Source organism: Camelina sativa, chromosome 12 (genome assembly GCF_000633955.1).
Source record: "Camelina sativa cultivar DH55 chromosome 12, Cs, whole genome shotgun sequence".
Classification (NCBI taxonomy): domain Eukaryota; kingdom Viridiplantae; phylum Streptophyta; class Magnoliopsida; order Brassicales; family Brassicaceae; genus Camelina; species Camelina sativa.
The window spans coordinates 20569979-20597921 of NC_025696.1; the positions used below are offsets into that span (position 1 = coordinate 20569979).

The 27943-nt window shown below is 36.0% G+C and overlaps 5 protein-coding genes and 1 pseudogene across 5 annotated transcripts; 3 read left to right on the forward strand and 3 right to left on the reverse strand.

Annotated features, from left to right (window-relative positions):
• On the reverse strand, positions 446 to 2506 carry LOC104732343 (pinoresinol reductase 2-like). The gene is made up of 4 exons (XM_010451877.2): positions 2049 to 2506; positions 1206 to 1446; positions 880 to 1083; positions 446 to 726 (listed from the first exon to the last, which is right to left on the reverse strand). The coding sequence occupies exons 1-4, from the start codon at positions 2394 to 2396 to the stop codon at positions 566 to 568; spliced, it is 954 nt and encodes a 317-aa protein (XP_010450179.1). The 5' UTR covers positions 2397 to 2506; the 3' UTR covers positions 446 to 565.
• LOC104732344 lies at positions 5699 to 7350 on the forward strand. The gene is made up of 4 exons (XM_010451878.2): positions 5699 to 6046; positions 6382 to 6561; positions 6648 to 6863; positions 6946 to 7350. Exons 3-4 carry the CDS (start codon positions 6687 to 6689, stop codon positions 7192 to 7194), a joined length of 426 nt encoding a protein of 141 aa, XP_010450180.1. The 5' UTR covers positions 5699 to 6046; positions 6382 to 6561; positions 6648 to 6686; the 3' UTR covers positions 7195 to 7350.
• LOC104733701 lies at positions 12571 to 13356 on the reverse strand. Its single transcript, XM_010453261.1, has 2 exons — positions 13011 to 13356; positions 12571 to 12608 (listed from the first exon to the last, which is right to left on the reverse strand). The coding sequence occupies exons 1-2, from the start codon at positions 13354 to 13356 to the stop codon at positions 12571 to 12573; spliced, it is 384 nt and encodes a 127-aa protein (XP_010451563.1).
• LOC104733702 (glutathione S-transferase T3-like) lies at positions 14913 to 15419 on the reverse strand. The gene has a single exon (XM_010453262.1). The coding sequence runs from the start codon at positions 15417 to 15419 to the stop codon at positions 14913 to 14915; it is 507 nt and encodes a 168-aa protein (XP_010451564.1).
• LOC104732345 lies at positions 20433 to 22505 on the forward strand. Its single transcript, XM_019233818.1, has one exon. The coding sequence runs from the start codon at positions 20591 to 20593 to the stop codon at positions 21653 to 21655; it is 1065 nt and encodes a 354-aa protein (XP_019089363.1). The 5' UTR covers positions 20433 to 20590; the 3' UTR covers positions 21656 to 22505.
• LOC104733703 lies at positions 23537 to 27279 on the forward strand (annotated as a pseudogene).

Here is a 27943-nt window from a genome sequence, read left to right on the forward strand (position 1 = left end):
AGATTATCCTTATGATTCCCTACAATATTTGACCATTAACTAATATGATTTTTTTTCCTCAATTAACTAATATGATTTTATACGGAAAGATTTGTTTTAAGAAAAGAAAAAAAAAACATTTAGTTTTCCTAAATTTCTATAATATACTTGTGGTTAGTAACAATAAGAAAATAAAATTGAGATAGTTGACCAGAAATAATCGACAATTGTATTTTGATCTTCGATGCTGATAATGTAAATCCGTCTAAGTGGCTAGAGCAACAGTTATGTAAATTATTTTGACGAGAGAAAATTTGATATGTTCGATATATATCAGTTTCTTAAATGAAATGTTTTCAATAATTTTGTTTTAGCCAATTTTGGATATCATTTCGTGTTTGTTTTTTTTTTGGTCAATTCTCATCTACAGTATTTTAGTTAAATATAACCATTGAAAAAATTCAAATACGGACAGAATAACATCTTTCTTCTTTAACGAAACAAAAACACTGAAAATAAGGAATGAAAACTTAGCAAATAGCGGATATGTTTTCTATATATGTATGTATTTTGGTTCAACCAAAAATCATAGGAAAATTTTCAAATATTCATCCATGCGTGTGTACTTCACGTCTGGATAGAGTTTAGAAGCTTCTTCGTCGTCTCGGACTTCATGATCTGTGAGACAACCTTCGTAGTATATGTGATAGAAATGTCCTAATCCCGCTTGGTGCGCTATTTCCTTCTCTGCATATACAGAACTAACATTGTCACAATTGTTTTACAGAAAATAAATACTTAATCAGCCCATATATATTCAGCTCATTTCTCATAATGTAATGTAATCTCTAATCCACAATTTTTGTTTGGTTAGTACGATGATCGGACTTAATTAATTACCTTCAATGTCAGCAAGAAAGTCGTGTGCTGAAACATATGTCTTCTCCAATACTTTTCCGGTTAGTTTCTCCCATATTTGAACGAGTTCCAAATGTGTGAGAATGTTGTCGGCAGGTCTAACGTACACAGTTTTATTCATCGTTCGGGGATCATTAAGCGTCTTTGCGGTATATTTTGCCATATCATCTTCATCCACGAATATCACTAATAAAATGAATGGGAACCCAAATGGTTTAAATAGATATTTTTCGTAACTATGAAATGGAAGCGATCCAAGAGATGAAATAAAATGAAATGAGTTTCGCATAAGATTTTTTTCTTTTTACCTTTAACATTTCCATCTCCATAGATATCAACTCTTTTCTTGGGAGGCACCAAAGTTCCCATTTGAGATAAATTCCCACCGAAGTATGCGGCAAAACAAGCGCCGACGAGGTATGTGTGGGGTATCCCCGCGGCTTCGATTGCATTTCGTACTTCCATTTTTTGTTCGAATGTTTCACTTCCTGGTGGCATTGCATGTCCCATACGCGACGGATCCATTCCGAATTCTGATGGTAAAAAGCGCTGAAATATTTCAACTTGTTAATATAGTTTATAAGTGTGAACAAAAAAATAGTTAATAATCTATAAGTAGTTCATTAAAAATATTCTAAACTTTTGTTTAAGCACAACGGACAAAAGCTAAGACAGTCAACACTTTTATTTAAACACATGCGACCAGATTAATAATTTAGATAGTTGTTTGAATTGTTTTTAATTTTTTTTTAAACTGATTTTTATTACTTAGAAACGTTTTTAAATAGTCTTTTGATCAATAATTTATTCACGCTTATTAAAACTTTCGCATCAGGAAGCCAAGATGCATATGTCATGCAGACAGATGCATTGGACTTGTACACAATATTGATATAGTTTAATTTATGTCGTTATAATATGCCAAAGCAAGTTTTTGGAAAATCAACCTAGCTTTAATATCCGGTATTATAAATTACTTTGAAATTTGATGTAAAAGGGTGTGAACTACATGCATGATGTATAGCGGATATATGATTCAAACTCTACTATCAACTGAAATTTCAATGATAAGATTTATAATTTCATGAAACTGATATAGCTAGTGATGTATCAACATATATAAATACACATGTGGTTTTTTACTTCTTTACCTTGACGCTACCGGCCTCTTTGATGGCTTCGACCAGTTTGAGTTGAACGGGGATGTTGTGGGTACGGAAATGGACGCCGGACATGGCGGAGACAACCACGTCGACTTGCTTTACGGCAGAGACAAGGCTCTGGTGATCGGAGAATGAGCCTTCCACGAGATGTGCGCCAAGTCTTTTGAAAGAGAGGAGGAGCTGCACCTTCTCAAGGTCCACTCCGATCTCCGGCCGCTGCAGAACGTAAGTCTCGTGTCCCTCAGCCAAACATGCACTTACAATCCTCCTCCCCAAGGATCCCGTCCCTCCAACCACTAGAACACGCGTTTTCTCGCCAAAATTAGTCTCTGTCATCTCTCTAAGATATGTGCTTTCTGTTGGGGGTGGTGAAAACTTGAGATATAGTGTTGTCACTTATCAATCTCTCTAACACTCGTTAGGTCGAATATTTTATTCACTCACGGATATATACGTATAGGGGCGGGAGCGAAGACAATAGTACACTCAAGTCTCTCATTTAACACGCCCTTACAATCCTCGTCAGCGACGACCCGTTCTTTCCGCCAACCACCACAAAGTTACAAAAAAACATTTGGACTCATTATGCTGATGGATTACTTAAGTATTCGACAGATGCATGTGATGGACACTTTAACTAATAGGAGTCCGTCGACGTGGCTAAGTCGAAAGAGATACGTAATAATAATTTACTTATGAAACTAGTAGGTTTTTGATAGACAAATGTCTCAAGGTTAAGTCAATCGAAGCGGAAGTTTGATTGTATTTGTGCATCTATGTACCATTTCTTTCTACTACTTGATTATGTTTGTAATCTGTACTGTGTGACCTGAGGTCATGGCTTTTGCTAATAAATGAGGTTTTCAAATATCATCAACTATTATAAGATGCATACAACGAGCCCATGTTTAGTTCACAAAAAGAAGAACCAAAATTGATACTAAACGTACGTAGTAGCCATTTTTATATGTCTAACCAATTTTTTTGTAGTTAGACATGTTATATTAGTTTCATTTCCCTGGCCAAGATTTGAATTCGTAACTTTATATGAAAATATGGACTTTTTTTTAGTATTCTTACTTTCTTAGTGATATTATTCGTCTTTTCATATATCAACATAGTTTTTAGTTCGTATCAGGATATCTAAAAACTCAATGTCCGTGAAAACTTGGATATTCGATGCATGTAAATAATTATGATTGATGGTTGTACCTTCTACTGACGAACTATGTGATGATTGGGTTGTTGACAAATTTCGTGGTTTTAAAATCGACTTGTTAGGTTACAGCCTAATAATGTTTGCTGTAAGTTGTAAAAAAATAAAAATAAATGTTTGCTGTAACTATGATCAGAAAAAAAATGTTTGCTTTAAGTTAGGCGTGCCTATAATTCTCATCGAGATATATGAAAACAATGTAGTACGAGACTATGATACGCAATGGAACATGGATTAATATGTTTGTTTTTAAAAAACTGTAAATTTCTATTTAAAAGGTAAAAAATGTTATTGTAGATCAATTCATTTATATCTTATTTTTGTTAAAAAATTATATTAGTTAAATTATTTTTTTGTTATTTAGTACTCGAACTTATTAATCTTTTAACAATATAATGCCGGATAATTTTACATTTTTTTAAGTTTGGTTAAATTTTATTTGAACAATATTTATAATTATGTGTGTGAAAATATCATTATTAAAAACAAATATAGTTTTATTTATGTAATATATTTAATTTTAAAGATCATAATATTTTATAATAGATTGTTTTGTACATGAAATTAAAAATATGTTGATCACGTTGATTATACAATTGTAAATAATGGCTACAATTAAATTTATGTCGTAATGTAATCGCAAATATGTGGGAAACTAATAAAGTTTTATAATTGCATTTGCAAAAATTTAAAAGTAGCATTTATCTATTAATCTGATAAATATTTATGATAATCTTAAAAATATATCAGGTTAAATTATTTTCTAATTTTTCAACTTAAAATAGTTTAGATATTCATCTTATGTTACATAATTATGCATTTTAGCTAAAACAAAATTGGATAAAAATGAATATAAATATTGAAATTTTAATGCTTATCATGTACATATTCATACTGCGTATTTTTTTTTTATCTTGTTGATTTGTTTAATTTTATAAGATATACAGTATTTGGGTTACAACTGATTTCTATATTTGATGTCAAATTAGCTATTTTTTCTTTATAGATTGAATAATCGGACCAAGTTAACCTGAATCATTTCACACTACGATCTTATTTACTGGCTGGAAAAATATTTCATTTATATCACAAGCAGTTGTTACTTGTTATAGGCAATTAACATTGGAGTTTTTTTTGTTCGTCTAGAGTCGTTTAACAGCCGTATAGACAAGTCAAACATGCTAATCTTCTCGAGATTCTTCTGTAAAGTGTAATCCTAATATGTCAAATGCTATGACTTCTCGAACTTATGACACTACAAGAAAACAATACGATTTCCGACGGACCTTATCCCGTCGGATATTTCTGATGGATTCTCGAGTGATTCATGACGAGAATTGAATCGTCGTAATCTGTTGGTAATCCGTCGGGAATTACTGACGGGATTTGTTCCATTGGAAATCCTAGACCAAATTCCGACGGAAAACTGACAGATTAAGTCTGTTAGATTATTTCGTCAGAATTCCGTCGGTATTTCAAATTGTATTAAATAAAAATAAAAGATCAAACACTATGGTCATGCAAGTTTTATAATAAATTTAATTAGATATACTCTTACAAATTTATATATAAATCTAATACATGGCATGGTTATTTTTAATAATTTGTAATCTTACAAAGCACATCAACTTTTTTTTAATAGATATTAGGTCTAACAAAGCACTCCATAACAATTGTGTTTGTCAAATAGAATTGAAATGTAAATAAATAAAACCTGAATAACTCATAAATCCGTTGGTAATCTGTTGGAAATTCCCGATGGATACCCGACGGCCCGACAAACGCATTCAAACGCATTCAAACGCATTTAACACGTGTTTAACAATTCAAACTCGGGTTTAAGAATTCAAACGCATTTAACACGTGTTTTTTGATCCGTCGGGAACCCATCGGGTAAAGATCAACAGATTACCAACAGATTTTCGATGGGTTTAGGGTATAGTATATAGAAATATGAAACTTTTTAACTTAACACATTCACAAACACTATTTCTTATGTTTTAAAACACTTACAATCTGTTTTGGTCAATTATATGACTATAAGTTGAAATTTTAAAAATTTAACATGATTTCATCATAAGTGTTTCTATATATACTTATAATGTTACTAAAGAGTTTGAATGTTTTGAATCTATAATTTTAAAATATTTTTTTTGTTGGTTTTTTTTTATGAAACACATTTGGAAGTTATGTAGTATACTTATTGTAATGGTAATTGAATAGTTAATAAATTTTTCAAACCATTTATGTAGTTTTTTGAACTTTTTTCATATATCCGTCGGGAAACTGTTGGTGTCAAAGAAAGTTAAATATTATTCCGTCGGGATTCCGTGGGATAAAAAACAAATTTACCCCGGGAAATATTTTTCCCCAAATATTTTGTATCAATTGTGGGAAGGAATTAAAAACATTTTTTTTAATTACTTACCCTAAACCTCAAAAACGCTTCACTATCTTATGTTTTCCCATCGACAACCTAAAAAACTTCTTCTTCCTCAAAGCTTTTTTTCCGATTCACTGCTTCTTCTTCCCCTTCCTTCCTCTTTCTCTCTTCTAATTCCAAGATTCTGTTTCTCCCTCTTTCTCTCTTCTAATTCTATGGTTTCAGTGTCTTATGTGTTCTCTTCCTCAACCTAGACATGCCATCTTCAACCGCTTACCCTATGGATACAAATCTTCTGATTCACTGTTTGTTCTTCCCGTTTCTCCCTCTTTCTCTCTTCTAATTCCAAGATTCTGCTTCTCATATCCACCACAACCATTGAACTATGTAAGATTTGTATCCTTTTATCTCAAATTTGTTTGATTTGGGATTTGCAATGTTTGGGTTGAATTATGTCAGATTAAGAAGTTGTTTGGTTGAAATTACTTTGATTTTGCATTTTCCATGTTTAATTATTGGGTAAAAGGAAACTTTTTCTAAAAAAAAAAAATCGGATATGCTTAATTGATATATTTGTTAAGAGGGGGTTTAATTGATATGCTTAATCGGATATGCTTAAGGATCTCTTTTGTTTTAGTTTTCTTAATTGTAACATTGAGAGATTTGAGGCGATTTATATGGATTCCGTGGGATCAAAAACTACTTATTTTTTATTTTTTCAGGGATTACGGTACTTATAGACGTCGAAGGTGTATGAAGGGTTGCAAGAGTATTGGGCACAATCCAAGACAAAGGAAACTGCTACCCAGAAATCTCAGAATCGGAATAGCACTAGAGGTGGCAAAGGGAGAGCAACTCACAATTCTGGGTCAACAAGCCACTATACTCGTGGAAAACAACTTGTAAGTTTTTTTTAACATGTTTCGACATTTTGTAGATCAAAACTTAACTTCATCTTTGGATTAAAACATCTTGATTTGTTTTGAAGACTAAAAGAGATGGTGTTCCTCCTGATTACTTAACGTTAATGGAAGACACCCACACCAACAAGAAGACCAAGCAAATTCAAGACCCCTTAGCTAAGGAAGTGATTGAAAATTCTCGTAAGAGGATGGAGGAGTTTAGATTATCCCAACCTTCAGCCGATGGTGATGGCTTACCAACACCAATCCCAGCTGAGATGATTAACAAGTTCGTTCTTGAGGTGATCACACTTTGATTCAAATTGTTTTTTTTGCTTATGATTATTTATACGTTCATTTTGTTCTAATTGTTCTAAATTTCAGGAAACCCCACAAACCAAAGGTCGAATCTTTGGATTAGGAAAGGTGGCAAAAAGACTTCGTACTTCTTCGTCACCAATAGATGAGCGTAATCCAGAACTTCTTCGAGTCCTCCAAGAAAAAGATGAACGTATTGAAGCTCTTGAGAAGATGATGGAAAAAGAAAATGAGAAGAACAAGCTGAGAGATGAGGAGCTTGCATCATTCATGGCAGAGATGCGATCAAAGTTCCCTGTGAATTCAAGCTCCTAGACCTAGTTTCACAAGATCAAATTCAACATAATCTTTTTCTTTTTGTTTTTTGGGATGATTTGTGATATTATATTTTGGAGTTCTAATTTTATGAATATAAATGTTATCATGATATAAACTTTAGGAATGCAGTGCAATTATTTAGGCCGTTAGGAATATTATAATTTTACACGAAGTATGTTGTTGGACGTACGTTTCACCTTTGACCTTAATTACTTCAATTCTTAGACATTTATTAACTCTTCATCTATACTTAAGTTGCCGAACTGAAAAATAATACACCAATGTTAAAAACCAAGCAAAAAGCTACAATAAGTAATATGTTTCAATGAATAAACTAAACTTTTGATCTGTAGTTTATGTTATCAAGAAGGAAAGAACACATGAAATGTACATAGGTATATAATAAATCGAACACAAGGCATGATGAGTCTGTTGAGAACGATAAATAAGATAAATGCGATTTTATAAGAAGTATTTCAAAACTAAAAGTTACTGAAAACACTAATAGTGTTTTACGTGTGGCTAAACTGGCCACAATTAAACAATATCCTTGATTTGGCAGCAACAAAGATTGCTTTGCAAATCGAACTAATGCCTTCTTTCATACACAATTAGAAGTATATACGAGCTTACCGTAGATGTAAACTTTTTGTACGAGAGACTTCATCTACGAAAATATCTGTGTACAAGAATATGGTGTATCAATACAATAAAAACACAATGTTTCTTTCCAAAGCTTGACACCTCAGCTTCTGTATTGAAACAGGTGTTGACACCTCAGTAAAATCAACAACCTATCAAATTATAACAATTAATACATGTCAGCTTTTCTCATTATGTGGACAAAGCAAATCAAAAAGCTTTGTAACACTGCGTTTAATCAGTTGCTGAATTTATGTTCTTCGTCGCCGTCGTACCAACCTTCGACCGATCGTTAGTCGATTGATTGATTGCTTGTGGTGGATTTCACAACAATGGAGTACGTAAACCCAGAAGGTCTTCGATTTGATGTCGCCAATTCAATGAGGTATGTTTCCCATCTCTCTATTCCTTGTCTTTGTTTGCTGATTCCTTGTCTTTGTTCGATTCAACGATATACTTATATATGAACACAAAATTTCAACTTTGTTTTTAGTTCTGGTGTTTTCGAGATGGGCAATACCAAAGAAATTGCAGCTGTCTATGGTCCAAGAGAGGTACTTGATTTGACCTATAAAGATTGGTGCTTCAGTTGTATATAATCCAGTGAATTAAGCGAAATGGTTTATTTCTGTTGGTTTTAATTGTATGTATCTATCTCGGTGAGAGAATTTTATCTCCGACGGAGAAGCCAAGTTGCATATCTAATCTTAAGCTGATCGGAGATTGGAAAGTGTTGGTGCACGCAGATCTGCTATATTATATTGCTTCATCGAAGATTCTGAGGTTGACTAAGTTTGAGCTTCTCTGTGAATTGTCTCTGTGATCTGTATCATTAAAGAAACAGAGGANATTAAGCAGGTGTTGACACCTCAGTAAAAATCAACAACCTATCAAATTATAACAATTAATACATGTCAGCTTTTCTCATTATGTGGACAAAGCAAATCAAAAAGCTTTGTAACACTGCGTTTAATCAATTGCTGAATTTATGTTCTTCGTCGCCGTCGTACCAACCTTCGACCGATCGTTAGTCGATTGATTGATTGCTTGTGGTGGATTTCACAACAATGGAGTACGTAAACCCAGAAGGTCTTCGATTTGATGTCGCCAATTCAATGAGGTATGTTTCCCATCTCTCTATTCCTTGTCTTTGTTTGCTGATTCCTTGTCTTTGTTCGATTCAACGATATACTTATATATGAACACAAAATTTCAACTTTGTTTTTAGTTCTGGTGTTTTCGAGATGGGCAATACCAAAGAAATTGCAGCTGTCTATGGTCCAAGAGAGGTACTTGATTTGACCTATAAAGATTGGTGCTTCAGTTGTATATAATCCAGTGAATTAAGCGAATTGGTTTATTTCTGTTTGTTTTAATTGTATGTATCTATCTCGGTGAGAGAATTTTATCTCCGACGGAGAAGCCAAGTTGCATATCTAATCTTAAGCTGATCGGAGATTGGAAAGTGTTGGTGCACGCAGATCTGCTATATTATATTGCTTCATCGAAGATTCTGAGGTTGACTAAGTTTGAGCTTCTCTGCGAATTGTCTCTGTGATCTGTATCATTAAAGAAACAGAGGAGGAAGAAAATGACGTCGGGGACGAGAATGCCGACATGGAGGGAGAGAGAAAACAACAAGAGGAGAGAGAGACGACGGAGAGAAATGGCAGCTAAGATCTTCACCGGATTGAGAATGTACGGTAACTACGAGCTTCCTAAGCATTGCGATAACAACGAAGTTCTTAAAGCACTCTGCAACGAAGCTGGTTGGATCGTCGAGCCTGATGGCACCACTTACCGCAAGGTTCGTTTTTTTCTCCAATCTGGATCTCATTTTTTTTTTATCTCTTTGCTTACTCAGATTCAAAACAAGAGCATGCATTGGTATGTATATGCTTTCCTGAGTTGCCAGAGTTTCTGCAGGAGGTTTTCAACTATGTGATAAGTTCCCTTAATTGATAAATAAAGATGAAGATCGAACAAGAAGGAGAAGAGAAGGAGAAGGAGAAGAGAAGTGTATTCGGGAATCAGAGAAGGAGAAGAGAAGCTGATGATTCGTTCAATGTGTTAATTGTTCTTGTATATGATCCTTTAATAATTAGAAGATTTTGTGTGCTGGGGAGGATAACCTCGTGGCCACCCTTCTGTTATTGACAACACAATGCTTCTTAAGAAGTTTGCTGGTGAAGGAGGAGAAAGGGTTGATGTGCAAAAGCTGTTTGCATACATTGGACTGTTTACACTTGTTGCTCTCTGGTGGCTTGGTATAATAATATCTTCCATATTTTAGTTTTGCAAGTGTATCATCCAAAACATAACATATGAGACAGGGAATTGTTTGTCTCTTGATCAAAAGTTTGTGTTTTTGGTTGTTTGTTTTCAGTGTGGCCATTAACAGCACTCGGGATGAACCCAAGTTTACCATACCACACTCTAAAAGTTGATGAAGTTGTCTTAGCCAACGGTTTTGTTGGACGTGTCCTCTCTGACTATTTTTGGTACGTTACAATGATTCTATGTTGTCAGCTTGATGATTCCAAGTCTCAAGCATTTAGCGACAATTTTTCCAAAAACTTATCATCTACAGAAACCCTATCATTAGAAATATACCACAGCAACAACAACATAAAAAGGAACACTAATCTGTCTCAAACGCAAAAGCTGGAGAATCTTCTTGGTCTTAGGGTCAATGGCATTGATACTGCAAAATAATTCAAGGAACAACAGATAGGGACAACAGATACTCTCTTCTTTAATTTTTCTTCTTCTACTTATTCTTCTTATTGTCGAATGGGGATCAGAGGAATCAAGCACCAAGGATTCCAATCTACCCAGCACGAACGGGAAACATAATCGAAATCCGCTAGAAGACAATCTTTTCAAATTTGTCAATAACAAAAAAAACATCACGGTTAAACAAAATAAGAAAGAGCTCCTGAATTGGACCGACACACAATGGGCTTTTTATTTCTACCATGTTCGAATACTTTCTAAATAAACCAAGTAATCAGTTCTACAGTAAAATAAAATATTAACAATAGAATATATATGTCAATACATAAACCAACAACCAAAATAAAGTAAAAATAACAACATAACAAAACAAACAACCTCCAATACATCGTAAACAATCAACACAACCATAACACTATACAAATCCAACACAAACATACAAAAAAATACACAAAACAATACATAATAAAAAAGAAAAAAAACCACACACAATAAATAAATTACACACAACAAACCAAAAAAAAACATAAAAAAAAACATAAAAACCCTCCCCGCGGCGTAGCGCGGGTACTATCCTAGTTAATACTAATAGCATTAGAAAATAGCAAGATATACTAATAACAAGAATATGGTGCCGTACACAAATATCTGTGTACAAGAATATGGTGCATTAATACTAATAGCATTAAAAGATAGAAGATATACTAATAACAAGAATATTGTGCATTAATATCTGTGTACGCTCGACATCTTTACGTACAACTTCTTAATGTGTAGCAAATAAAGATTTTTTTGGAGTTTGTGGCTGATAACTCTCTAATTTACCTGTTTTAGGCACTTTTTTTGTCCATATTCTGCATTATATATACCTTAACCTTAGCATTTTAGGTCATTAATTGTAGAAATTTGCATTTAAGCCATTTAGGGTGCTGCATTCTTGCATTTGTGCATTTTGGATGAAAACAAGTGTCTTAGAGCCTAAAATGGGGAAAAACAAGGTCAAATTCGAGCATGTACCCGAAGGAGCTATTGAGCAAGAAGAATAGTCTGAACCTCAACCCGATCAAGGAGGGTCTAGGAGCAGGAAGAACAACCCGAAGACCTACCTGAGGAACTACCCGACCATATTTTAGAGCACTGCCTCGAGCAGACCCTCGGGCAGGACGGAGCAGCTAGGTTAAAAGGGTTTCCATATGTAAACTCCTCTCTTCTTCCTCTCGCAAAGGGACGCCACAGACACTCAGAACAGAGAGCGACAGCCTCCGAGAGAGATTTTGAGCGACTCAAACGCTTTTTCCACTTTGTTAGGATTCAATTTCATTTCTTTTTGGTATTCTTTTAGTTTTTCGATTATGTACTCTACTACTTTTATTTTTATTTTCAATACAATGCAATTCACTTTCATTTGCGTTTTTGTGCTTTCTACTATGAGATCTGAGTAGTGAAACGAAGTTTCTAGGGATGGGATAGACAAATATGTGTTCTTGATCGGTTAGGATGTCTTAGCTTAATTGTTTAGGTTATATAAATTCATTTCTAGATTGGTGTTCTTAATGTTAGTTTCAGACCGAGAGGTTGAGATTAGATCTAGGTGGTTTTGCCATCGAGAGATGTTGTTGAAATGCTTGAATCAATCAATGCTAGAGATTTACTCACTTAGCCTAAGAGATTAGATGTGTAAGGAGTTTATTGACAATAATGAATCGGTTTGTAATGCATGTTTGGTCATGTTTCTCCATTAATAGTTAGGTAGGGGAGTAGCCAAGGTTGATTGTTTCTATCACGAGAGTGTTTTAACAAGATTTAAGAGATTCATTGTCTAGGGAATATTTGCTTGAGGCATGTAGGACATCCTATACTGGTTAGGAACACTTATGAGTCGATTACCCCATCCTTAGGAGCTTTCTTCTCTTGATTGTTTAACTTTATTCAATAACTCGACCCCTTACCCGAAATGGTACTCGATCACCAGCTTCGTGTATACCTTCGAGCTGTTCATCCTTGACTTCTTGATCCGATCACTCCACCCGATCCTGTACTCGAATGCTTGCATCAAGTGCTTAGGTCATGTGGTTCTTGCCTTTTTATTTAGTTTTGCTTATTTTAGGATTGTTAGATAAAACCCCAATTATTGCTTGGCTTGACTTGCTTGTTTCTGATCTTATCATATCTGCTAGCATAACAACCATTTGGATTGATAACCCTTTGTACTACAACTGCATAGGGAATTGATACCCTCGGTGAAAATCTTGTTATCAATGGCAGTGGAATAAATTGGATAAAAGTAGACCATTTTGGATAAATACCATCCGTGAGATAGTAATCCAACTTGTACTGGTGTCCGTTGACACTGTATTTAACTTTCGGAGCTCGACCGTTTAAAATATCATCAAAAACAGGAGAGCGCTCAAAAATATTTATATCGTTTAATGTACCTGGAGGCTTGAAAAAAGCATGCCAGATCCAGAGATCTTGCGAAGCTACATCCTCTAAAATGATTGTTGGCTTGCTAGAACCACATGTATATTGACATTTCCATGCGGTTAGACAATTATTCCACTCCCAATGCATACAATCGATGCTTCCTAGCATCCCCAGAAATCCGCGTAGCTCTCCAATATCAAGTAGTCGTTGAAGATCTTCTGGTGTCAGTCTTCGTAAGTACTCATCTCCGAAACAATTTATGATGGCTTCAACAAAATTCTCCAAGCATGAGTACGCCATGGTTTCAGCAATTCGGAGGTATTCGTCAACCGCATCATCAGCCGAACCATATGCCATCATACGAATTGTTGCTGTACACTTTTGTAGTGCCGAAAGCCCAACCTTCCTGTAGCATCTCTTCACTGTTGAAAGAATGGAATTTCATTTCCGAGTCACTCAACGATTCGCATGACCAAGGGCTTGTTCATTCTAAAACGGCGTCGGGAGATACGAGGAAAGTATGTCGCATCTCCACTAAAGTAATCGTTCCACAAGTGGGCGTGGCCGACTTCACGGTTTCTTTCATAGAAGGCTCTTTTTTTTTTGGTTTCTTCGGTCGCTGATGTTGACCCGGTGGACTGAGAAGAGTTTTCCAGACTTGATCAGAAACTTGGTCACAAACTTGATTAAAGCATTCATCAATTGTGTAATCTAAATTATTGTGGTAAGAAGATGCCATTTTGGAGAGAAATGGTAAAAGAAAAAAGAGAGAGTGTTTGATAATTTTGTGAATTGGTTGTGATAATTGTTGAACCACAATGGCATTCACGTTTTATAGACATGCGTGTGGTCTAAAAGCATTTGGACATATGTGGTGTTCAACGTTTCCAAAGTTTGTGGTATGCTGAAGAAAAAAACAAAACTTGTACTTGTAAAAAATATGTGGTGTGGGTAGGTAAAATACAAAATACTAACTTGTACTTGTCAAAATATGTGGTCAAAAATACAATAATACAATGCTCTTCTTCCATTATTACAACAATACAATGTATGTGGTTAAAAATTTAACAATACAATGCTCTCCAATATGTGGTGCTCACGGAGAAGACTGTTGTGTGTGGTCAAGCTCAACAAGCACCAATGTGGTCACAGTCTCACGGGGAAGACTGTTGTGTGGCCCTTTATCCTAAAAAATGTAAGTAATAGTGGTTAAATACCAACCCACATAACATATCATATGCAAACTGAATCCCATTGTAAGAATTAGAGTAAAACTGATTACATAACATATTCAAACGAACCAATTACATAATTGTTCAACAAAGTAAAACCGACTACATAAGTCCGAGTACATAAGACAAAACAAAGTAAAACACAATCATCAAAGAAACCGATTACAAGAAAAATTCATCAATAAGTCCGAGTACATAAGACACAACAAAGTAAAACACAACTCGTTAATAAGTAAAACACAAACCGATTCAAACTGATGACAACATGTCATCAATAAGTTTGTCCTTTAAAGTTTTTTTTCTGACTCAGTAAGTGAATCTTTTTTTTGCAATGAGATTTTCAAGCATCACATGCTTACTATGCTTCTCTTTCATAGCAAACTCCATCTCTTTCAAAGCAAAATCCTTTTTCTTCATCTCATATCTCCTCTCAACCTCTTGCATCTGAAACTCCAACCAAGCTTTTGGGTCTCCCTCCACATCCACTTTAGTGTTGCTGTTCTTCTTGGCCTTTCTCTTTGCAGCCTTAACATCTGGAGGACGGGTCATCATTGGTTCAGCCTCGACATCCACCGGTTAGGAACTTGAAGGATCTGCAGAACCATCCACCCGTGTCCTTTTCACTCCAATTCCTTTAGAAGATGTGGACGCACACCACTTCTGATCATATCTAAGCTCTCGCTAATCATGCTCGAAGGCGAATTTCTTGTTGTGATCATTGAAGTAGATCTGGTTTGCTAGCTTCATAACGTCATCTTCATTCTGACCACTTGTTTTCTCCCTTTTCGCAGCCTCATAGCAACCTACGAACTTGCACACAGTGTCGTTGATCGTACACCACCGCTGCTTACAATGACTGGACTCTCGCTTTGGTCGGCCTACAGCATTCGGACAATCTGCAATATAATCCGCTATCCTTCCCCAGAAGGCTCCACGTCTTTGCTCGTTTGAAGTTATAGGATCCTTGCTCGTGTTCAGCCAAGCCCTGACAAGCATCAGATCATCTGCTGGTAACCATGTATGCCTTGCTCTGCAGTTACCAACTGGGGATGCAGCTGCAGGTGGGGCGCCTGAACATTGACTCTCATATGGAGAGTCAACAAGCATGTGGGTTTCATGTTGACTTTGTAGCAGGTCGAAGAAGCCAGGAGAGTGAGGATAGAGATTCATGGAGTTGTCTGAATCCATAGCCTACTTATTCGTGTGTATGTTAGAAGGAGAAGGAAGGGTTAATGTTGTGTGATTTGTGATAAAGGCTTACTGTTGTGTGTTTTGTGTTTTACTATCAAGTGAACCTTTTATTTATACAAAGCTCACCACTAGTTTACTTTTAAAACAAGTGAGTTTAATTTAAGTTTTTACCTAAACTACAACAACCATACATTTATCACATTAAAACAACCAACCTACCCTACACCATCCTTCAATAAGTCTGATGTAGATGCATTCATGAATGACTGACTCGAAAAGTACCTCCCTAATCAAGTACTAACTATATTTCTCACAACCAACAAACAAAAAGCAATCATCAATGACTGACTCGACTCTTGCCTAAACTAACACCAAATTAATTAAGAAAGAAGAGGATCATATATTACCTTGCTTCATGGCGAACAGGTAGCAGTCTCGATCACAGTCCATCATTGCAAGTTGGTCCACTTAACCTCAAAATAAAAGAGAGAAGTAGATCACTTAACATGCCCAAATGAAAAAAACACACTTCTCAAACTTTTTTTTGTAGAAACAAACTTCTAATTAATCATGCCCAAATTAAAAACAAACTTATCAATCTACCCAATGAGATCATACATAGTAAAAGATAAATCGAACAAGAACACAATCAGACCCATAGCTTTTTTGCTTCGTGGTAATCGAACAATAACACAAACTGAACCAAAGTTTTTCTGCTTTCTCGTAAACGAACAATAAAATGACAACTTCCACCAAAAATATGCATCATATCGGAACAGAGGCGAGGCAAGCAAAAACCCTAAATTCGAACAACCATCAAAGAACCCTAATTTGCAAACACAAACCCAAACAACCCTAATCCGTTTAACTAATCATAATAGATACTATTAAACTGATAAACTTACCCTCCGATTCCAATAGCTTCAATTTCATCCGAATCAATCGACTCCAAAATCAAATCTCAAACTATTCAATCTTGGAGTTGATTCAATATCCTCCGATTGCCGATCCGCAAATTTAATAACAAACTTTGCATCGGATATCCTCCGACCCCAATCTCCTTTTATTCGATCTCCTTCCTTTGTGAATTTTGGACTTCGATCAAGAGAGAAAGAGAGAGACAGAGAGATGAAAGAAAGAAATATTTGATCCGAAAAAAAAAATTTCTACTTCTATTGTTGGTTCAGCCAACGAATAAGTGACACGTATGATCTCTTATTCCATAAACGAGTCTACTAAATAAGAGGCTCTATTATATTTTTTTGATTTCTCTGATTTATTTTTTTACTTTTTTCAACCACAACCCCTCTTAAAACCCCCCATCAGGGATGACCTAACTAGAAAATGATCGCCTTCTAGAAAATGATATAATTTGTTTGCCATAATATTTCTTTAAGAAATATGATTTTGGAAAATTAAAGTTTTTCTTGGGTTACATTTCTTTTTTTAGTATATATATCTGATCTGAAAATTTATCACCTTATAGTTTCTCATCGTTAATATTATAACCGTTGAAACCCATTCACCCAATTTTCAAATGTGTATAAATGTGTGACATCATCATATCATCGACTAACCAAACCACTGTGAAAGAGTTCCCGTGAGAATCGAGTCCAGGGAGAGAGCAAGTTTTCGTCATGTTCTTGAGCCTTGGATTAGAGAGGTTGGGTTGTATGCTTGGCATAACTCATGCGGATTTATTGAGGTTTAATTGTTAAAGATTGCTAACAGAACTCAATCAAGATTCCGGTTCACTTTTTATTTGGATTATTTTTTTGTTTTTATAATTTTTGTTTATGAATATATTATTCAAAAGAAACATATATATATATATATATATATATATATATATATATATTATGTACATGGAACATTTCTGCTTTCAGTTCAGATTAGTTTCCTTTCATTTCAGAACAATTTTGATTCTAATTAATTATATATTTAAAGCTGAATTACATATATTATCCTTTTCATATTACTTTTGTTAAATGGTATATTCAGATTGCAATGGTTGTGATCGCAATGGTTCATATACAAATTCAGCCGAAAAGAATGTAAATTTCAACTAGATATAAGGTGATGTGAGCGCCAAACGGCTAAGCGGCTCGGACGGAGTTCGGAGTCGTGGGATGCTCAGGAAAACGGTGACTTTCCTCGGACCAAAGAAACACAGTGAAAGTATGATGAGGACGGATGATGGAAACGGGATTTGACGGCAAACGAACAATTAGAACGCCGATTTGGTAGAGCAGCTGCGTGATAGCGGTTGTTCGGACAGATGGACGCGGTAGCGGATGAATGGTACTGTGGAATCGGACGGCGGCTAGCGAACCGAGTAAGAAAATCGACCTCGGTTTACTAGAGAAAGATGGGGTCGAAGTGGAACACAACCAACGATCGGATGAACGCGGTGCAATAGAGACGGTATGGATCAAACGGCAGTGTACACGAGCGATGAGTAGCGTCGTACGCCGGCTAGAAGAAGATCGATCCCAGATCGGTTCTTCTAAGGTTTCTTTCAAGCCCAGTCCCGGACTATGTTGCGAGAAAGAGAGTTGAGACAAGAAGCAAAGATTCACTCTTTGGAAAATTATGATTTCATTCAAGTCTAAAGAGTCTAAGCAAGTGGTGTTGGAAGTTTAAATAGTGTAAGGGTTTAGAGGGAACTAGGGACACGCGGACTTGCTATGGTCCGCAAACATATGCCCTTGACACGTCTCCACAGACGGTGAACACGTTGCCCTCTATGTGGTTTAAACAAGGCCACACACGTCACACTATTCCAACGTTCACAAGGGAAGGATCTAGACAAAGTTCAAAACGCAAAGTTTAAAGAAAAGGAAAGAAAAGAAAGGCCATGTCCTTAGGCTAAGTGCGGATGACACGTCACTGATGTTAAACGCGGCGTTGCAAGCATCCTTGGGTTAAACGCGGTGTTGTGCGTTAGGACTCGTCGCCTCGTTAAAACCTTCTACGGTAAACCTCATGGGAAAAACCCGAAGTAAGAGAAAAGAGTAGGAGTCATGATCTTGACGTCTTTGGCGCCCTCATCCTTGGGTAAGGACGAAGGCCATACGGACGGTCTTGCTGATGGTTTCCTTGGCCGAGTTGATCTCTTGTTCTTCTTGGACAAAAGCTTGGACGAAGTGGTTGATCTTGTGTCTTGAAGTCCTGGATGAGCTCTTGGTCCGAGTGGTTGCACCGGGAATGATCCTAGGCATGCTTGCTCCGAGTTGTCCTGCGGGTGATATGAGTGTCCGAGAGGTATCCGAGTCCGGCTCGAGCGATCCTGGACGCGTGTCCGATCCAGTGCTCACAGCATAAGGTATACTTCTCTTTCAAATCCTTTAATCCGTCCATGAAAATTGATATTATTTTTATTTATTTGCATGAATGTCAAATTTTGTTCATAAAAAAAAATCCTTTGTAGTAAATGCATCTATAATTTTACATTCTTATAAACTGAAAAGCTGAAACTGAAAATACTGAAGTTGAGGCAAAGATGAAAGAGCTTATGAGTAGCTTAATTTTTGAAAAAAATACTAGAAACCCCTTACAGCATACCATTCCCGCAAGAGTCCTTCTAGACTTCCGTTACTACGGGTTGAGACTATGGACAACTGATTACGACCCATGCTATCAATTAAGTAGATTTGCTGAAGATGTTGGTTGCTCCCCATGTCGTCTTCGGTTCCTTTATCTTCATATCAATACATAGTGGTCTGGAATACATATCGTAGCATATATGATATTTGATATAGTCGGCCGAATCCTGAACCCAAAAGTACACTGAGGGCATCATTTAATCTATAAATAAAATCACCATGAATCCCGATCAGCCCTTCTTCTTCAGCCAGTGTATGCATGAGATGTAGTTTGTCAATATTCTAGTATGTGTTCACTTACCTACTCGAATATAGGAATAGGAAATGCAACTTCCTCTCACTCTTTGTTATTGCAAAGGAAAAAAAATAAATTTCAATATATTGCGAAAATATGCGTCAGTAATAAACGAGAAAATATGAACAGTAAAAAAGAAAGTAATCACTATAATTGGTGAGATTAAATCAAGGGAGATTCTCAAAAATAGCAAAAAATAAGGGGGTGTATTGAAACAATGATTTTGGAGAATTTTATGGGATTTAGGAAATTTGGAATTTTGATAGATTTTTGGAAAGTTGATATGATTTATGGTAAAATTCTTTCAAATCCCACCTAAAACTACGAGATTTGGATTTCTGTATTTTTAACTAAACAAATCCTCTCAAATCCTCCATAATCCCTAAAACTTATTAAAATCCAAATCCATAGCCGGCCGATAGACCTAACCAATGAAGCATCAGCTTGCGATCTTATATATTATATTCAAAATTCGACCCTATATTCTTAGAAGTTTCTTTGGTTTAGTGACATTGGGAGTGTTAACGATGACTCATGCATCATGAGTTCGAGCCGCCTAAAGCTCATTTTCATTTATTATTATTTTTTTTAATAAACATAAAAATATATATTTATTATTGCATAAAAATTCAGCCCACAAAGTTTCAATAAAAAAATATTTTTAATAATAATAGGACAAGGTAATAGTTTTTGCCTAAAACTCTAATTTTCTTTGGGTCGTCGGGCTGATAGACGAGTCTGATTTTTAAACTATACTTTTAAACTTCATCAATAGTGTCTTCTTTATGTATGGTGTGTTTTGTTATAATATAATGATTTATAATTTAAGCAACAGTGTGATCATTTCCAAATATTCTAATATCAACTAGCTAGGTGCTCAACAACCACGTTTTGATAGTATTTTAGTTAATAAAAAAGGCTTATGGCCAAATTCTCAAATGCAACAAAACATTAAAAACTGATATTAATCTTCAAAGCATAATTAAAGTTTATTAGTTGAAATTAAAAAGTACAAATCAGTCCGACTACAGCTGGAACCAATTTGTCCTTCCTAGTATTCCAATGAACATAGATTATATAGAGCCAAGAAAAACGTTTAATATTCAAAACTTTTTACTTAGTCTCTCGTGAAACTTCGTTTCTCCTACACAAATCCATGGAAACACCCGTATTATGATCGTCTAGAACCCTTATGTCGTCTGGCAAATCCGGCTCAACCTCACTCACTTGAAAGGCTGGAATATTCAGAGAGTCTCACTCCAAACTCTATGATCTGCCACACTTGCAAAGGAGAGATTTCGCAAAAGGTTGACTACTACTCTTGTTACTATTGTTGTATTTGCGATCTGAAATTTCATTTTGGTTGTGAGTTGTTGTTACCGGAGATTAGACACCCTTTTCATCCCTGTCACCCTCTTACCCTTATCTCACTAGATCTTGAAGTTCATAGTTCTAAGTTACCTCATTCACCGGGGACCGACGGATCCTCCGACTCAAGTATATTCAATGATGACGGTGACGATGATGAGAAGCATGAAAAATGCAAATGTTGTCGGAAACGTCTCGAAAACGTATACTATCATTGTTCTGTTTGCAAATTCAGCTTCAATGCTTCCTGTACAACATACCAACTACCTCTCACTATCATACCACCAAAGAGCCATGAGCATACCCTCACCCTCTTCCCTAAAAGGCTTCGTTTGCCCTGTGATGCTTGTGGTTTGTCTCTGGAAGATCACACCGATCACGTTTTTACATGTCATCCATGTAACTACATGGTTCATGGAACATGTATCTACTTACCCAGTGTCATTGAGATCACTCGTCACCCTCACCGCCTCTCTTTCACTCCCTCCCTTTCTCCTGGAGATTATCCTTGCGGGGTTTGTCGCAAATCTGTTGACATCAACTACGGGCAGTACTCTTGCACTAAAGGATGCCACTATGCTATCCATTCAAAATGTGCAACGAGGGAAGATGTATGGGATGGGAAAGATCTTGATGGAGTTCCCGAAGAAACTATTGAAGATGGAGATATTGAGCCATTCGTGAAGATTGATGAGAACACAATACAACATTTCAGTCATGACCATTATATGAGGTTCCACAAGAAAGGAAGTCTTGGAGATCAAGAAAGCAAGTTTTGTGATGCTTGCATTCTTCCAGTACTACCTTCAGATTGTTTCTACAGTTGTATGCAATGCAAATTCGTTCTCCATGAAACATGTGCATACCTTCCTCGCAAGAAAAGCCATCCGCTACACAAACACCCGCTTATCCTCCTCCCAACCCCTACTGAATTCTACTTATTCCCTCCAGATTTTTGTGTTTAAGACATGTTCACATGCAAAGGGTGCAAGCAATTAGGATGTGGTTTCGTGTATGAATGCCCTAAAAGTGATTGTGCATTTGTACTTGATGTAAGATGTGCTTCCCTTCCGGATCCTTTAATCCATGAATGCCATCCTCATCCCGTTTTCATGAACTTGACTAGAGGTGAATGTATGAGGTGTAAGTCAATCTCGAATTCCTCATTTTTCCTAGAATGTGTTAAATCCAATTCATTCTTGTGTCTCACGTGTGCTAATGTGCCTTCTGTGGTACATTACAAGTATGATAGCCATCCACTCACGCTTTGCTACGGACAAGAAGATAAAACAGATCTCAAATATTGGTGTGAGATATGTGAATCCAAATTGGATTCAAGGATATGGTTTTATACATGCGGCTATTGTAGGGTTACTCTCCATGTTACATGTTTATTGGGGCTAAACATGTACTTGAAGCCCCTAGTGACCATCAAAAATTACAATGATGTTGACGAGGAGATGGAAATTGCTCGCAACCTTAGTAGCTCTCGACCAGTTTGTGATCACTGTTCTCGTCGATGCCTAGATTCATTGGTATTTAAGTGCTCAAACTTAAAGTTTTGTACTTTAGATTGTATGCATGCTTCATGGATTGACGAGGCAGATGATTGATATGGAGATAAAATGAAAAGGCAGGAGAAGAGTAGATCATGATCTTGGTACTTTATTTTGATGTGTTTTTACTTTCCAGCTTCTTGTTTTGTTATGTATACACGTTTTACCAAAAATGTGTTTGTGCTTTCCTCTCCAAGATCTGTAATATTATTACGTGTGTCTTTGATCGGAAATTGTGTTTCATTTTTAATACTACTAATATAGTTGTTGCGTTTAACGCGATCAACATTGAAGTGTTAATTGTATGTCAGCCTATCCATAAATGATCGAACAAAGCCTTCTCATGAAGGTTCATATAGGTCACATAATGGCTTCTTCTCGAAATCTCCAACAAAATGTAATGATAGTTCCAAAGGCATCAACATAGTCTCCAGCTCAAATGGTACGAAAATTACCAATTTACCAATTGACCATGTCGATTAAATATGCACGTAAAGTAATACTGGTTGTGTAAAAAAAAACATTAATTAAAAAAAAAAGACAGGTTGCCATGTGATCATTAGTCATCATGTTGGCAAAAGAATCTGAGTCCTAGGTAACAACCTTGAAGTTGTATCTGTTCTTTCTCACATTGTCATAGGACCACTCTGACCAAAGGGCATTTTTATTAAGCAGGTGCGAAATCAATAGTAATTCTATTTATTTAGAAGAATCGGTTTTAAATATACTTTATCACAGATAAGAAAAAGAAAAAAAAATCATATATCTATGCGGCTATGCCTTATATGATCCTATTCAAAGGTTTTTTTCTCTCTATATGATTCTCATAAAAGAAATATTCTTTAATTTTTATGAATTTTATTTAACGATTAGTTTGGAGATATAAATATAGTTCCTTTTTTTCCTAGTCAGTTTTACTATTTATGTGTGCTCATATTGATTATTTGTTGAGTCCACTCAACATGCACGTAGTTGAGTTTGTATAAATATAGTTCCTTTCCTAGCATTCGAAGTATTCGACAACTTCAATTTGAGTAAAAATATGAATTTTCCTATTATTCTAAATTTTATTACTAAGAAAAAGAAAACAAAAAGATCCAAATATTAGAAACAAACAAAAATCTAAAAAAAACTTTAATTATTCCACAATTTTGCTCCAACTGGCTTTTACAACAAAAAAAAGAAAAAGAAAAATAGCATTTTTAATTTTAATTTCACAAATAATAGTTTCCACATGGATAATATAATATTTGGTTTGTTCGTCTTTATTGCATTTCTAATGAACTCAATTCATGTTTCTTCGTCCGGTGTCGTCTTCGTTTATCTTCCTTCATGGTGTTCCTCTAAAGCTCAAGACCAGAAGACATGTCCTTCGTGTAACGTTTTCTTCCTTTTTATCTCTAAACCTTCCCATTTGAAAACTCCATTGCTTTAATTTTTGTAATTCTGCTTTTCTTTTTGTAGAAGACTCTTTGTGAGGTCAGGAGAGCTAGTTATGCTGCTATATCTGTTTCTCTCTCATCTGAGGATGAGTCGTTCCAAGCAAAGGGAATTGATTTCGTGGAGAATCGTGGGATTAGACCTAATCATCAAACTTTGATATGGCTTCTTGAGGGATGTTTGAAGACGAATGGGTCTTTGGATGAAGGGAGGAAGCTACATTCGCAGATTCTGAAGCTGGGTTTTGATAACAATGCTTGCCTCTCTGAGAAGCTTCTTGATTTTTATCTTTTCAAAGGAGATTTAGATGGTGCTTTGAAAGTGTTTGATGAAATGCCTGAGAGAACGATTTTTAAAGGAGTTAGCTTTTCGAAATCTGAGTGGGAAAGTGTTTGGTCTTTTTGGGAGAATGGTTGATGAGAATGTTACTCCGAATGAAGGAACCTTCACTGGTATTCTGGAAGCATGCCGTGGTTGTGGTAGTGTTGCTTTTGATGTTGTTGAGCAGATTCATGTGAGGGTTATATATCAGGGTTTGGGTGGTAGTGCAATTGTGTGTAATCCTTTGATTGATTTGTACTCCAGAAACGGGTTTGTGGATTTAGCTAGAAGGGTTTTTGATGGGTTACATCTGAAGAATCAAAGTTCTTGGGTTGCAATGATATCTGGGCTGTCTAAAAATGAATGTGAAGCAGAAGCCATTAGATTGTTCTGCGGTATGTATGTTTTAGGTATCATGCCAACACCTTACGCCTTTTCAAGTGTTTTTAGCGCGTGTAAGAAGATAGAAAATCTTGAGACTGGCGAGCAACTTCATGGGCTCGTATTGAAGTTAGGGTTTTCCTCTGAAACTTATGTTTGCAATGCGCTTGTATCCTTGTACTTTCATTTGGGTAGTTTGATATCAGCAGAACACATCTTCAGCAACATGTCACAGAGAGATGCGGTTACTTATAACACTCTTATCAACGGGCTTTCTCAGTGTGGTTACGGTGAGAAAGCTATGGAATTGTTCAAAAGAATGCAGCTTGATTGGCTTGAACCAGACAGCAATACTCTTGCGAGCCTTGTGGTTGCAAGTTCAGCCGATGGAACTCTGTTTAGAGGACAACAGCTACATGCATACACAACTAAACTTGGTTTTGCTTCAAACAACAAGATTGAAGGTATGCAAAATGCTCTGATATTGAAACCGCCCTTGATTATTTTCTTGAGAGTGGGGTTGAAAATGTGGTTCTGTGGAATGTTATGCTAGTTGCTTATGGTCTATTAGACGATTCAAGAAATTCTTTTAGGATTTTCAGACAGATGCAGATAGAGGAAATTGTTCCAAATCAGTATACCTACCCGAGTATTTTGAAAACTTGCATAAGACTTGGGGATCTTGAGCTTGGAGAACAAATCCATAGTCAGATAATAAAAACTAGCTTTCAGCTCAATGCCTATGTTTGTAGTGTGCTCATTGATATGTATGCTAAATTAGGAAAGTTAGATACAGCCTGGGATATCCTTGTAAGGTTTGCTGGGAAAGATGTTGTGTCTTGGACAACAATGATTGCAGGTTACACGGAATACTGTTTCGACGACAAAGCTTTAGCAACTTTCAGGCAGATGTTGGATCGAGGGATCCGGTCTGATGAAGTTGGATTGACAAATGCAGTTTGTGCATGTGCTGGTCTTCAAGCCCTAAAGGAAGGACAGCAAATTCATGCTCAAGCTTGTGTATATGGTTTCTCATCCGACCTGCCATTTCAAAATGCATTGGTTACACTTTATTCTAGATGCGGAAAGATAGAGGAAGCATATCTAGCATTTGGACAAACTGAAGCTGGAGACAATATAGCATGGAATGCCTTGGTATCGGGATTTCAGCAGAGCGGAAACAATGAAGAAGCACTTCGTGTCTTTGCTCGAATGAATAGAGAAGCAATTGACAGTAATAATTTCACGTTTGGGTCTGCTGTAAAAGCTGCTTCGGAGACAGCAAACATGAAACAAGGGAAGCAGGTTCATGCTGTTATCACCAAAACCGGATATGATTCAGAAACAGAAGTTTGCAATGCTTTAATCTCTATGTATGCAAAATGTGGGAGCATTTCTGATGCAAAGAAGCAGTTCCTTGAAGTCTCCACAAAAAATGAAGTTTCTTGGAATGCGATAATTAATACTTACTCGAAACATGGATTTGGTTATGAAGCGCTAGATTCTTTTGACCAGATGATACAGTCTAATATAAGGCCTAATCATGTGACGTTTGTGGGAGTTCTATCAGCATGTAGCCACATAGGACTAGTGGGCAAGGGAGTTGAATACTTTGATTCCATGAACACAAAATATGGTTTATCTCCTAAACCGGAACACTATGTGTGTGTAGTGGATATGCTAACCCGAGCTGGTCTTTTGAGCCGGGCGAAAGATTTTATCCTGGAGATGCCTATAGAGCCAGATGCGTTGGTCTGGAGAACACTTTTGAGTGCTTGTGTGGTTCACAAGAACATAGAAATAGGAGAGTTTGCTGCACATCATCTCCTAGAGTTAGAACCTGAAGACTTGGCAACATATGTACTTCTGTCAAATCTGTATGCGGTGTGCAAGAAATGGGATTCTAGGGATCTTACAAGACAAAAGATGAAAGAGAAGGGTGTGAAGAAAGAACCAGGACAGAGTTGGATTGAAGTTAAAAACTCAATTCACTCTTTCTATGTCGGTGACCAGAATCACCCGTTGGCAGATGAAATACATGAATATTTCCAAGATCTTACCAAACGAGCATCTGAGATCGGGTATGTGCAAGACTGTTTCAGCCTATTGAGTGAACTGCAGCAAGAGCAAAAAGATCCAATGATTTTCATTCACAGCGAGAAACTAGCCATTTCATTTGGACTCCTTAGCTTGCCTACAACAATGCCTATAAATGTAATGAAAAACTTACGCGTTTGTAACGATTGCCATGCTTGGATAAAGTTTGTATCCAAGGTATCTAATCGAGAAATCATAGTGAGGGATGCGTATAGGTTTCATCATTTTGAAGGAGGTGCTTGTTCATGTAAAGATTACTGGTAAGAAGACCTAGAGCCTGGCAGCTCACTCGCCTCTTTTGGGAAGGTCAAGTCCCTGTTCCAAATTTTGAGCTTTAAAGTTATTCACATGCTCTGGTGTTCGCCCGAACAAGTAGGTCATGGACCAAAGCTTACGGGTAAGCTGAGTCCATAATGATGATGCGATACATACTTGAGCAATGTTCTCTTACTAAAACTTGCTTATTCAGTACTCATGTTCTCTTTCTGTGTATTATACAGGAGTCGATCCTATGCAATGGAGACCATAGATAACTGGAGAAGACGAATGACTCCTTTCTTTTTGGTAAAGTAATTCTCACTATTCTTCAAAGCCTATCTCTTTATCTTTTTGGTTTATATAAATGTATATATACGTGCATCTATGGCTATAGATTGATGAATTGTTGATTGAGCGAAAGTGTTTAAAATGATTGTAAAGCTCCTATGTTGTCAAGAAACAGAGTCTCTTCATTCAGATGATTGAATGATGTGCTTCTGAATTATAAATGAGTTATATGGGGTGATATTTGGTAATTCCAGGGGTTTTCAGCTGCTATTACACCAATAACTGGCTTATAAAAACAATGTTATGTTATGTGAAATGATATTATGACCATCTAAGCAAGATAGAGCTTTGAGCTAATTATTTGACGAACGAATTTGCTTTTTGGTTCAGTTTTTATTAACATGACTAGCCGATCATGTGTTCCTCTTTGTAAGATGATTTGTGTTCTCTATTAAGCCTGATCAGTTCCATAACAGTTTTCGTTATTGCAAGCTTACATACATAAAACACAAGAAGAATTGTACAAGTTAGACAAAATTGAACATGGAAGAATTTTATAATTTAAACATGGACGTGTCATTGACTGGTACGAAAGGAACAGTATAAATGGAGAACAAGTGAATGAATTGAATAAAAAAAGACGAACTGAAATGAATATGGAGGAACTCAATGAACAATTAAGAAGACAAAAATGCATAGAAAGAATATAATTAATCTGTGTTGCATGAAAACTAAAACGGATACGCGAAAACGGAAAACAAACGCTTTGGAAACGTATATACTAGAATACTAAACATCAACACCATTTTTGATATTTTAACTAAAAGATAAAGATTTCTATTTTATACAGTAATTGTATTAAGTTAATATTTTCATAACATTGTAAACTATTTTTACTAAACTTTGAAATGG

Bases quoted from the DNA above. Each gene is read 5' to 3' on its own strand.
- LOC104732343 (XM_010451877.2), bottom strand. From the start codon at position 2,396: ATGACAGAGACTAATTTTGGCGAGAAAACGCGTGTTCTAGTGGTTGGA. The intron at 1,447-2,048 runs GTAAAGAAGTAA...GAAATATTTCAG, and splicing joins AAGAGGCCGGTAGCGTCAAG to CGCTTTTTACCATCAGAATT. The intron at 727-879 runs GTAATTAATTAA...CTGTATATGCAG, and splicing joins CTTTCTTGCTGACATTGAAG to AGAAGGAAATAGCGCACCAA.
- LOC104732344 (XM_010451878.2), top strand. From the start codon at position 6,687: ATGGAAGACACCCACACCAACAAGAAGACCAAGCAAATTCAAGACCCC. The intron at 6,864-6,945 runs GTGATCACACTT...TCTAAATTTCAG, and splicing joins TTAACAAGTTCGTTCTTGAG to GAAACCCCACAAACCAAAGG.
- LOC104733701 (XM_010453261.1), bottom strand. From the start codon at position 13,356: ATGGCATATGGTTCGGCTGATGATGCGGTTGACGAATACCTCCGAATT. The intron at 12,609-13,010 runs GTACATTAAACG...ATTCGAGTACAG, and splicing joins TGCTTTTTTCAAGCCTCCAG to GATCGGGTGGAGTGATCGGA.
- LOC104733702 (XM_010453262.1), bottom strand. From the start codon at position 15,419: ATGGATTCAGACAACTCCATGAATCTCTATCCTCACTCTCCTGGCTTC.
- LOC104732345 (XM_019233818.1), top strand. From the start codon at position 20,591: ATGATCTGCCACACTTGCAAAGGAGAGATTTCGCAAAAGGTTGACTAC.